The sequence below is a fragment of the Pseudophryne corroboree genome, chromosome 5 (assembly GCF_028390025.1).
Source record: "Pseudophryne corroboree isolate aPseCor3 chromosome 5, aPseCor3.hap2, whole genome shotgun sequence".
NCBI lineage: Eukaryota > Metazoa > Chordata > Amphibia > Anura > Myobatrachidae > Pseudophryne > Pseudophryne corroboree.
The window spans coordinates 632,505,162-632,517,282 of NC_086448.1; the positions used below are offsets into that span (position 1 = coordinate 632,505,162).

The following is a 12,121-nucleotide window of genomic DNA, read 5'->3' on the forward strand; positions in this document are numbered from 1 at the left end:
GAAGAGGAGGGTCTCATTATGGATATGGAGGAAGGTGAGTTAATTGAATCTAACCTGGACGCTGACTCTACGGAAGAGGATTCGGCGATCTCAGGTATTGATTCCTTTATTGACGCAGTTAAAGACATCCTGGACTTTAAGGGAGAAGAGGTTAAAGAGCCCGAGGAATTCGACTTATTCGAATCCTAAAAACCACGGTCAGCAGTGTTTCCCGTTCCTAAATCTCTTCAAATTCAAATGGAGGAGGCCTGGAAACAACCTGATAAACGTTTTCAATTTACCTAAGGGTGTAATGGATAAATGGGAGAATCCACCGGTAGTGGATGCTTCCCTAGGTAGGTTATCAAAAAAGACAATCTTGCCGATACCTAATGTAACGACTTTAAAGGGTGTTTCAGATCGTAAAGTTGACACGGCTTTAAAGTCGATTTTCGTAGCAGCAGGTGCGCCACAGAGGCCTACCCTCATCTGTGCTTGGGTTAACAAGGCCATGGGAGCATGGGCCAGCCGTATTATACAGGCTATTGAAGAGGAAAATAGCCTGGAAGAGATTACTCAACTGGCGGAACACATTCGAGAATCAGCTTCATACTTATGTCAGGCCTCTAAGGATACTAGTAGGATTGCATCTCGCATCTCCGCATCGGCCATATCGACAAGGCGAATTTTATGGCTCAGAGAATGGCAGGGAGATTCTGACACTAAGAAGGCAGTGGAAGCCATTCCCTTTGCGGGTGAAACACTTTTTGGTCCAGAATTGGACAAGTGGATTGCCCCTGGCTACGGCAGGGAAGTCCACATTCCTGCCTACTCCTTATACGAGAACCACTCCACAGGTCAAGAGAGGTTATTCGGGACCGATGTTTAATTCTTTCAGATCTCAGTCCTTTCGAGCCCGAGGAAGAGGTTTCGGTGGGCCGGCACGTGGGGGCAGAGGTAGAGGCCGCTCACAGGCAACGACCAGAAAGCAAAATAAACCTACTGACAAAACCATGGCATGACGGTCTCCCAGCTCACCTGGGGTCCCCCCTGGTGGGCGCACGACTGGAGGGGTTTCAGGACACATGGGCCAACACTTTTCCAGAGATCTGGATAAACAACATAATCTCTCAGGGGTACAAGATGGATTTTCAAGAAAGACCTCACAGTCAGTTTTTTACAACAGGTTTACCTTGGTGCCCTCAAAAGCAAAAGCGTTAATTACGGCAATTCAAAAATTGCTACGGTCAGAGGTCATTGTTCCAGTCCCTACCTCTCAGAGAGGAACGGAATTCTATTCCAGTCTTTTTGTCGTGCCAAAGCCAGACGAGACAGTCAGACCGATACTCAATTTAAAAGTTTTAAACCAATTTCTAAGAGTTTACAGATTCAAGATGGAATCAATCCAGTCGGTCATTGCTGGTTTGGAACACAGAGTTCATGGTGTCCATGGACATAAAGGATACGTACCTGCATATCCCGATTTGGTTCCCCCACCAAGCTTACCTACGGTTTGCACTGGTGAAGGATCATTACCAATTCAGAACTTTACCATTCGGCCTATCTTCAGCCCCAAGGATCTTCACGAAGATCATGGCGGTCATGGTGGCAGAATTAAGGTTACTGGGGGTCACGATAATACCTTATCTAGACGATCTCCTAATCAAGGCCTCTTCTCAGGAGAAGCTGATAAAGGATGCTCACACGTCTCACCAATTTTTGATTCAACACGGATGGATAGTGAACTTCCAGAAATCCAACCTCATTCCAACTCAACGGATTCAGTTTCTAGGCCTTATATTGGACACAGTGAAATTGAGATTTTTTTTGCCAGAATCCAAGATTCAGGACATACGGAAGTTGGTGACTCAGGTACTAAGGGCACCGACGGTGTCTCTACATCTCTGTGTACAACTTCTAGGGAAGATGGTAGCGTCGTTCGAAGCTCTTCAGTACGGCAGACTTCATTCCCGACCCTTTCAGATGAATCTCATTGCTCAAGGAGCAGGTTCGCATTGGCTGCTTCATCGGAGAATCCGCCTTCAACCACAAGTACGTGTCTCCTTGACATGGTGGTCGGTACACAAGAATCTCGCAGCAGGGAAGAGATTCGGCATTTGGGATTGGAGGATTCTGACAACGGACACCAGTCTCAGAGGTTGGGGTACCGTCCTGGAAGACCATCAATTTCAGGGAAGGTGGACGTCACAAGAGAGCAGATTACCCATAAACATTCTCGAGCTAAGAGCTGTTTACAATGCACTCCTCTTGGCCAAAGATCTGGTCATAGGTCAGTATGTACGGATACAGTCGGACAATGTCACGACGACTGCTTACATAAACCGTCAAGGGGGAACAAAGAGCAAGATGGCGTTGAAGGAATCAACAAAGATCCTGTTGTGGCCGGAAAGGCGAAACATCATCCTCGGCAATATTCATTCCAGGTGTAAAAAACTGGGAAGCAGATTATCTCAGTCGCCAAGACATGCATCCGGGAGAGTGGTGTCTTCATCCGCAGATCTTCAAGATGGTAGTGAGGAGATGAGGCCTTCCGCAGGTCGACCTCATGGCGTCGAGGCAGAACCACCAGCTGCCCAGATATGTATCCAGGACAAGGGATACTGCAGCAGAAGGAGTAGATGCGTTAACGCTTCCTTGGGGTTACGAAATGGTTTACATCTTTCCACCCTTCCCACTCATACCAAAGATACTGAAAAGGTTGAAACGAGAACGAGTGTGGGTGATTCTAATCGCACCGGATTGGCCACGCAGGAGTTGGTACTCGGACCTACAAGGGTTGCTGTCAGAAGACCCGTGGCGGTTACCTCAAAGAGAGGACCTGCTGTCTCAAGGACCGTTTCTTCACCCAGACCTGAACAGACTGCGTTTGACGGCGTGGCTGTTGAAACCCGGATCTTAAGGAACAGAGGAATACCTAGAATGGCTATTCCTACAATCATCGCGGCTAAGAAGCCGGTTACAGCTGGACATTACTACAGGATTTGGAAGAAATATATAGACTGGTGTCAGGAACGTGGATGGGATTCGAAGACCTTCCACTTATCCAGACTTTTACTCTTCCTTCAAGCCGGACTAACCTTAGGTCTGCGGTTGGGATCTCTGAAGGATCAGGTGTCAGCTCTTTCCATTCTTTTTCAACAACGGTTGGCATCCTTGCCAGAGGTTCAAACCTTTTTACAGGGGGTGCTACGGATACAACCCCCTTTTCGTACCCCCACGGCACCATGGGATCTAAATTTGGTGTTCAAATTTTTGAGTTCACCTTTGTTTGAGCCGTTACCAAGGACATACCTAAAATATCTCTCTTGGAAGGTAAAGTTGTTGCTAGCTTTAGCTTCGGCTAGGCGGGTCTCTGAGTTAGGAGCCTTGTCGTGTAAGAGTCCCTTTTTGATTTTTCATGAGGATCGGGCAGAACTCTGTACAAGAGCAGATTTCCTTCCTAAGGTTGTTTCGGGTTTTCATGTAAACCAACCAATTGTGGTCCCATCTTTCAAGTGTCTAGCGGATGGGGATGTGTCCTTGGATGTTGTCCGAGCTTTAAGGGTGTACGTACAAGTTACATCGTCCTTTCGGAAGTTAGACCATTTGTTCGTCCTTTATGATGGACCAAAGAAGGGTTGGCCGGCTTCTAAGCAGTCCCTGTCTCGATGGATTAGACTTGCCATTAGGCAAGCGTATATTTCCTGTGGTAAACAGGTTCCATTACGGACGAGTGCGCATACCAGTCGATCGGTGGGTGCCTCCTGGGCGGCTGCCAGAGGTGTTTCCACTACTCAACTTTGCAGAGCGGCGACGTGGTCCTCGGCCCACACGTTCGCGAAATTTTATAAGTTTGATACCTTTGCGTCCGATGATTCTAAGTTCGGACGTTTGGTTTTGCAGGCAACAGACAGCACTCCCTCCCTGGGAGATAACTTTGGGACGTCCCCTAATGTCTAAGAGGAACTCCAGTGTCCCCTAGTGGATGAAAGAGAAAAGAGGATTTTGGTACTTACCGATAAATCCATTTCTCTGAATCCTCTAGGGGACACTGGACGCCCGCCTCGGTGCTGTCAATCCTGCTGTGTTCATAGTTCTTGTTCATACAGTTCGTACAAACCGCGTTGGTTTTTCGTTTAAAGAAGTTTCTTGGATGCTGTTTGGCATGTTGTACGGTTCGGTTCCTTGCCGGATGATCTCGTATCGGGTCCTCGTCTCTCAGTCAAATTTTCAAAACTGAGGCATGAGGGGCGTGAAGGGGGAGGAGCCGGCTGTGCAGACCATGCAAATTTTTTAGATTGTGCCACACCTCCGGTTGCAGACTTCACACCGCTAATGTCTAAGAGGAACTCCAGTGTCCCCTAGAGGATTCAGAGAAATGGTTTTATCGGTAAGTACCAAAATCCTCATTTTTTTCTCTGTGAATTTTAGTCACCATATACCTCTAGAATTCCCTGTTTGTGCTGAAATACACTGCACAGGGGGTTCTTGTCAGGTACTGTGCTGCTGATATTGTACTGTGTTGCCTTGCATTGAGCTTTTGATTATGTCAGCTACAAAGGGCAACGGTGCTGGGGTTGATCCCACATTGCGTGTTGTTGACGCTGCAGACACATTTGAGGGTTCAGATTCTGGGGGTTCCTTACCCCCCAGTGGGACTGTAGCAACGGGGGTCAAAAATGACCCACCTTGGGCAACCTTCTCCACGCTATTGAATAACGCCCTCTATAGGACCTCCTGTGCCAGTACAACCGCTTATGGTCCCTGCTGTTAACCCGCCATGGGCAGATCAACTGTCCAATCAGTTACAGCAATTGAACCAATCACTGACTTCTCAGAAGTCTAACCCTCGCCCGCCTAAGACCAAGGGGTCCTCTAAGCGGGCAATTACTTCCTCACAATCCACCAACGTCCCAAACACCTCGTCTGATGAGGTATGTTTATAATGACCCCACAGATTCTGATCCCGATGCTTCTGATGGGGAAGCTGTTTCAAAGGTGGATGTTCCTGACTTGTTGGAGGCTATCAGGCTCATTCTTCAAGTTGATGATGACCCGGAGCCTGATGCTGCTCCTAAGAAACTGGACAGTTTTAAACGTCAGAAAGTGGTTAAACAAGTTTTACCTCACTCTGACCAATTTAGTTGGCATACGTCAGGAGTCCTGGGGAAATCCAGTAAAAAAATTCACGCCTCGTTGCGGAGCTAAGTAAAAATTGGGAAACACCCCTGCCAATGGATTCGCAGGTGGCGCGGCTGGTGGTATCCTCAGCTCTGCCTGTAACTACTGTCACGTCCCTGAGAGAGCTGACGAATAATTGTCTGGGGGGTTGTTTAAAGGCAATTTACACCCTAACCGGTGCTGCGCATAGGCCCACCATTGCAGCGACATGGGCTGCAGAAGCTGTGGAAGCGTGGGCTCAGGAGCTGGAGGCGGAGTTGCCTTCCAACGCTTCTGATCATGCTAGACAATGCTTGTCATATATTGTCACAGCGTCTCATTACATTAAGGAGGCGGCTTCTGATGCCGGTGTTCTGGTGGCCAAGGCTTCTACTTCGTCCATTTTGGCTCGCCGGATTCTCTGGTTACGGTCCTGGTCTGTGGACATGGACTCTAAGAAAACTCTGGAGGTACTCCCTTTTAAGGGAGACATTCTTTTTGGAGAAGACCTCAACAAGATTGTGGCTGACTTAGCTTCTGTTAAAACAGCATGTCTACCTAGTACTACTCCTTCTGTGCCGAAGGCCAAGACTACTCTTTTTCGCTCCTTTCGTCCTTCAGGGCAAGCAAAAGGTCAGGTGTACCCGAAACAGGTTCACACTTCCAAACCCAATAAGCCCAAACCCAAACGGGCCTGGGCTGCCCATCAGCCTGCTTCCAAAACTGACAAGCCTGCCGCATGACGGGGCGGGCCTCCCTCTGGGGGATCCCAGGATGGGGGGCCGACTTCTAGGGTATACCCAGGAATGGTTGAAGACAACTTCCAATGCCTGAGTACGGGAAGTCGTCATTCGAGGTTACGCCATATCCTTCAAGAATCGTTCCCCCTCATCGATTTTGCCTGACAGACGTCCCTTCGGATCAGGTGAAGGCAAAAACTCTTCATTCGTGGTACAGTCCCTCCTGGACACAGGAGTGGTAGTACAGGTGCCTCACCGCTGTTCCTAGTCCCGAAACCGAATGGGTCCTCCCGGCCTATTCTCAACCTTAAGTCCTTGAACAGATTTGTGCGGGTCTCCAAGTTTCGCATGGAAACCCTTCGCTATATTGTTCTGGTTTTGGAACCTGGGGATTATATGATCTCCCTGGACATACAGGATGCTTACCTGCATATTCCCATTGCAGTGTCATATCAGTAATACCTGAGGTTTGCGGTTGGCAACCTCCATTACCAATTTTGGGCATTACCTTTTGGTTTGACCACGGCTCCGCGAGTTTTCACCAAGGTCATGGCGGTAATGACGGTTGTACTCCGCCGTCAAGGGGTCAGGATCCTACCGTACCTGGACGACTTGTTGATCCTGGCAAATTCCCCAGAAATTCTCCTACGCCATCTGGATCTGACACCAGTTTCTGCAAGCCCACGGGTGGTTCATTAACTGGAAGAAATCTTCCCTGGTCCCTGCTCTGAGCATGGTGCACCTGGGGGTGTTGTTGGACACTCACAACCAGCGGTTGTTCTTGTCTCAGGAGAAAGTCCTGAAGCTCCAGGACAGGATTCGATGCTTCCTATCTCGTCCGCAAGTGTCGATACATTCGGCAATGCAAGTGCTAGGTCTCATGGTGTCGGCTTTCGACATGGTGGAGTACGCTCAATTCCATTCCCGCCCTCTGCAGAAGCTGATTCTAGCCAAGTGGGACGGCCTGCCTCACCGGATCAAGTCTCAAATGATCTCCTTGTCTCCAGAGGTCCGTCTATCACTGAGCTGGTGGCTTCAGGACCAACGATTGAGCAGGGGTCGTCCCTTCTGGATCTCCAACTGGGTCCTTCTGACGACGGATGCCAGTCTGAGAAGTTGGGGCGCGGTGCTGGAGCAACATTCCCTTCAGGGTCGGTGGACCAAGGAGGAGTCTCTCCTCCCGATAAACATTCTGGAACAGCGGGCGGTGTTTAATGCTCTGATCTTGGCCCAGCATTTAATACAGAACAGACCTGTTCAAGTACAGTCGGACAACGCCACCACGGTGGTGTACGTCAATCATCAAGGCGACACTCGAAGCCGCAGGGCAATGAGGGAAGTATCACAGATTCCTCAGTGGGCAGAATGCCATCTGCCAGCCATATCGGCAGTGTTCATTCCGGGGGTCCTAAACTGGGAAGCGGACTTTTTCAGTCGTCAGGACGTACACGCCGGAGAGTGGAGCCTCCACCCAGAAGTATTTCAACTCCTCGTGGACAGGTGGGGCCTTCCAGATGTAGACCTGATGGCGTCTCGAAACAATCACAAGGTTCCCGTCTTCGGAGCAAGGACAAGGTATCCTCAAGCAGCGTTCGTGGACACACTGGCAATTCCATGGAACTTTCGGCTACCATACGTGTTCCCTCCAGTGTCACTCCTGCTCAGAGTAATAAGGAAGTTCAAGCAAGAAGGAGGAATCCTACTTCTGATCGCTCTCGCGTGGCCCAGACGGCATTGGTTCTCAGACCTTCAGGGTCTCTCGAAAGAACGTCCTATTCTACTTCCACAGGGCCCAGATCTCCTATTTCGGGGCCTCTGTGTATATCAGGATTTAGCCCGGTTGGCTTTGACGGCGTGGCTCTTGAAGCTTCCGTCTTGAGGGCCCAAGTATTTTCAAACCATGTTGAAGGCCCGGAAACCGGCTTCTGCTCGGATTTACCATAGAGTCTGGAATTCTTACTTTGCTTGGTGCACATCTAACAATCATGACGCTTACAAGTTTAGTACGGCCAAACTTTTGGCCTTTCTACAACAGGGCCTGGACTTGGGCCTTCGTCTGGCCTCCATCAAGGTTCATATTTCTGCCTTGTCGGTTTGGTTCCAGAGAAAAATTGCGACTTTACCTGATGTACATACGTTCACTCAGGGTGCGTTGCGGATTCAGTCTCCTTATATCCCGCCTGTGGCCCCTTGGGACTTGTCGTGGTTTTGGAGGCGTTGCAAGGGTCTCCGTTTGAGCCTCTTGAATCTGCAGACCTTAAGTGGCTTTCTCTTAAGGTGTTGTTTCTGCTGGCTATTGGATCAGGGTGCCTTGTCTTGTAGGTCACCATATCTTATTTTTCACCGTGATCGGACGGTTCTTAGAACACGTCCCGGGTATTTACCTAAGGTGGTGTCGTCTTTCCACCTTAATCAGGAGATTGTGGTTCCAGCCTTTGCATCTCCTGAATTGTCCAAAGAGCGGTCTTTGGATTTGGTACGGGCTCTCCGTATCTACGTGAAGAGAACTGCCTCCATCAGGAAGTTGGATTCTCTCTTTGTTCTGTTTGGTTTTCACAAACGTGGCTGGCCTGCTCACAAGCAGACCCTGGCCAGATGGATTAGAATGGTGATTGCGCATGCTTATGTACAGGCTGGCATTCCAACTCCTGCTACCATAAAGGCCCATTCCACTCGATCGGTTGGACCTTCTTGGGTGGCCTGCCGTGGTGCGACCCTTGAACAATTGTGCAAGGAGGCTACGTGGTCCTCAGTGAACACGTTCATAAGGTTCTATGCCTTTGATACTTCCGCCTCCCAGGATGCTTCCTTTGGACGCCGGGTTCTTGTGCCCGCTACAGTGCGTACCCTCCCATAAGGAACTGCTTTAGGACATCCCCAATGTCCTTCCCTGTGGAGCCCAGTGTACCCCGCAGCAGAAAACCAGAGTTATGGTAAGAACTTACCGTTGTTAAATCTCTTTCTGCGAAGGTACACTGGGCTCCACAGAGCGCCCACCCTGACGCACTTAGCTTCTTTGGGTTGGTATGGCATTAGCTGCTGACACTTCTCCTGTCGTGAGAGTGTGGTGTATGTGGCTACTAACAGTTGTCGTCTCTTTTGCCTGCTACTGCATTGGACTGGTTAACAAAAACTGAGCTCCTGTGCACGGAGGCGGGGTTATAGAGGAGGCGGCGCTAGGCATTCTGGGAACAGTCAAAGCTTTGAGCCTGTTGGTGCCTTGGATCAAGATTCTACTCTACGCCCCAGTGTCATTCACTGTGGAGCCCAGTGTACCTCGCAGAAAGAGATTTAACAACGGTAAGTTCTTACCATAAATCTCGTTTTTTTATTCTTTTTGTCATGTAAAGTGGGGTGAATTTATCGCCTGTGCCAGCTTTTGGTACACCATAAGGATTATTCAATTAACACTGCACTTTTAAAAGCTTTTCAGTTAGCCATTTCCCCACGTGTCAATCACAGGGTTAATGCACGCAAACCTATGCGGATTCAGTGGGCTTCCCCATGACTTTAACATGCAGAATCTGCTTTTTAATGTGGATTTTTCCTCGCAGCTAACTGAATATGCCCATAAAAGTGTGCTGATATAGGTCAGACAGTCTTTGGCTTTGGTTCCATCCAATTGTGTGTCCATCAACTCATACAGATCATTACTTATGAGATAGCAAGGCACTCCCTAACTTAGACTGATGCAAGATACTGAAGCACCATTCTCCTAAGTTTATTATTACTTTAGGCTTGACATTTTAGTTAAATATAACGAACATTGTATAAAGCATGTTTTCAACTGAGAGGAGTACATATATGTTAATCCTCAAATAGCCAATGTCCATTAGCAGTTTGCTTGCTGTGTAGTTCTTGGTAAGCCAATCAGTTTAAAATGTATAAAAAATGGCAACATTCTGTGCTTTTACATCTAAAGGACAATTACAGTACCCTGAGCAGTTATTAGAATAATAATAATTCATTCAGGAAACCATTCACTGTAACAGTATACAGGGTTTGCTTTGTAGAAAAAATCTAGTCTTGCTAATGTTCCATGAAGGATCTGCGTCTCTTCCATGACCAGTATCTTGTTACGCTGTGCAGGCATTTGGTACGGATGAAGAGCAGGGGTGCCGTATCACTATATTTATGCTTTTTATTCTTCCTCAGTCACCTGTGACTTGTAGGTATGCAATGTTCCCATTTAGCTGAAACGCTAATCCATCTTCTATTGATTTTGAAAATTTAATTCAGTTTGAACTCAACATATACTGGTCTCATTGAATGTGTTGCAAACAACACATATATGTATCTTCCATGGGCAGCGTGGAAGGGAGTATTAGGCAGCACCGGGGAGGGTTAGGTTTAGGCACGCACAACGGAGGGTAAGGGTAGGGGGCAGAGAAGGATTAGGGTAGTTTACAGGGGGCTGTCGGGATTTTGATGGACGGGATGCCGCTATCTGTATTCTGACCAGCGGCATCCCGTCCATCGGGAAATCATACTGAACCCTATCTATTAGCCAGAATGCTTGGGACTTTTGTGTTTTTTCATGAGGATTTCTTTATCCACACCCCCATCCACTTACCCCAGGACATTACTGCAATTCGCTTCTTTATGTTCAAGGCACCCTTATAGAAAACATGCAGTGGAGCATTGATCCAGGAGCAGACCTCTCGCAGTATAAATTGGACGTCACTATGGCAGATGGCAAGGTAAAAATAACCTGCAATTTCCTTGTACGTTAAATAACTGATGTCTTTGCGACATGATGAGTAATAGTCACAACATATTCTATTTGATAAGGAAGGAAGCCCATCCAATCTGGAGGTTGATGATCTGGATTACACGTATGTCAGTGAAAGTATGTTGGCAAAGATGAAAAACCAGGAGCACACAGATTACAATATACGTAAGTGATTCTCTTTTTTTCAATTATTATTCCAGTAGTTTGTATTGTTAGAGAAACATTAATGTTAATACACACATGACATCCTTAACAGATGAGGGTTACAGCTTTGTTAACGTCTTCTCCTGCAGCAGAAGAAAGTGCAGGCCATGACAGCTACGGTGAAATGTTTGACAAGACGGAATGTGAGGAGTATGTGTCTTATGCCCAGGAACCCAGCCCTTCCCAGAGGTTGGACTTTGAGGAAGACGGTGATACACCTGCACTCCAAAAGAAAATGAGGGAGAGAGGTAAGCAATATTCCACATCCCTCCCAGGCTTGGTAGTATCAGCTAAAGCAGCAATCATTTACAGAGCAAAACCAGGTTGCACCTTCGGCAAATTCGGACCCTATTACGTTTTACCCCAAGAGTGTGACTTTTTTTTTTTGTGTGTAGAAATCTGTTTATTTTGTTTTTCAAGAGAGTGACTTTTTATGGTAAGTATAGACACTGAAACTATCGGTATGAATAGGGCAGAGACATCATTTAAATAAGACTAACTAGAATGTATTGTGTGGTTTCCAAATGAGGTTGTGTTGGGAAAGGAGGGAATGGTTTTATCATGGATTCCAAATCTTGATAATTTCACTGCTTCACCAGAATTTTTATGTTTTTTTTTTTTTTCCTACATAACTGTTCCAAGAAGAGAGTTTGGAATTGGTTGGTAAATTAAGTTTACCAATCTGTAGAGTAATATAAATAAACATATAGGGCGGTATCCTATTAGTGGTAAAATTGCTACATTTTCATCCGACGATGTCCTATTAGCCCCGATAAGCAGGCGCGAGCCACAGCTTATCAGAGATTCTGCTTTGCCTGCCTCAGTATCCCCGGAAACAGCCCTATGTTCAAGCGAAAACGGGACTGTTTCTCACAAAAAAACCTATGTGTTTTCAGGAGAAAGGGCTTTTTCTCTGACGTCCCAGTGGATGCTGGGAACTCCGAAAGGACCATGGGGAATAGCGGCTCCGCAGGAGACTGGGCACAAAAGTAAAAGCTTTAAGACTAGCTGGTGTGCACTGGCTCCTCCCCCTATGACCCTCCTCCAAGCCTCAGTTACATTTTTGTGCCCGAACGAGAAGGGTGCAATCTAGGTGGCTCTCCTGAGCTGCTTAGAGTAAAAGTTTAAATTAGGTTTTTTATTTTCAGTGAGTCCTGCTGGCAACAGGCTCACTGCATCGAGGGACTAAGGGGAGAAGAAGCGAACTCACCTGCGTGCAGAGTTGATTGGGCTTCTTAGGCTACTGGACATTAGCTCCAGAGGGACGATCACAGGCCCAGCCATGGATGGGTCCCAGAGCCGCGCC

At 47.6% G+C, this 12,121-nt stretch overlaps 1 protein-coding gene across 4 annotated transcripts in view; it reads left to right on the forward strand.

The window, feature by feature from the left end:
• RBBP8 (RB binding protein 8, endonuclease) overlaps positions 1-12,121 on the forward strand; it is a 313,130-nt gene that overhangs the window by 244,910 nt on the left and 56,099 nt on the right. For all 4 annotated transcript variants that reach the window (XM_063923586.1, XM_063923585.1, XM_063923587.1 and 1 more), the window contains exons 13-15: positions 10,491-10,579; positions 10,671-10,776; positions 10,905-11,063. In XM_063923586.1, coding sequence (XP_063779656.1) covers positions 10,491-10,579; positions 10,671-10,776; positions 10,905-11,063 — 354 coding nt within the window. The remainder of the gene's footprint in view (positions 1-10,490; positions 10,580-10,670; positions 10,777-10,904; positions 11,064-12,121) is intronic.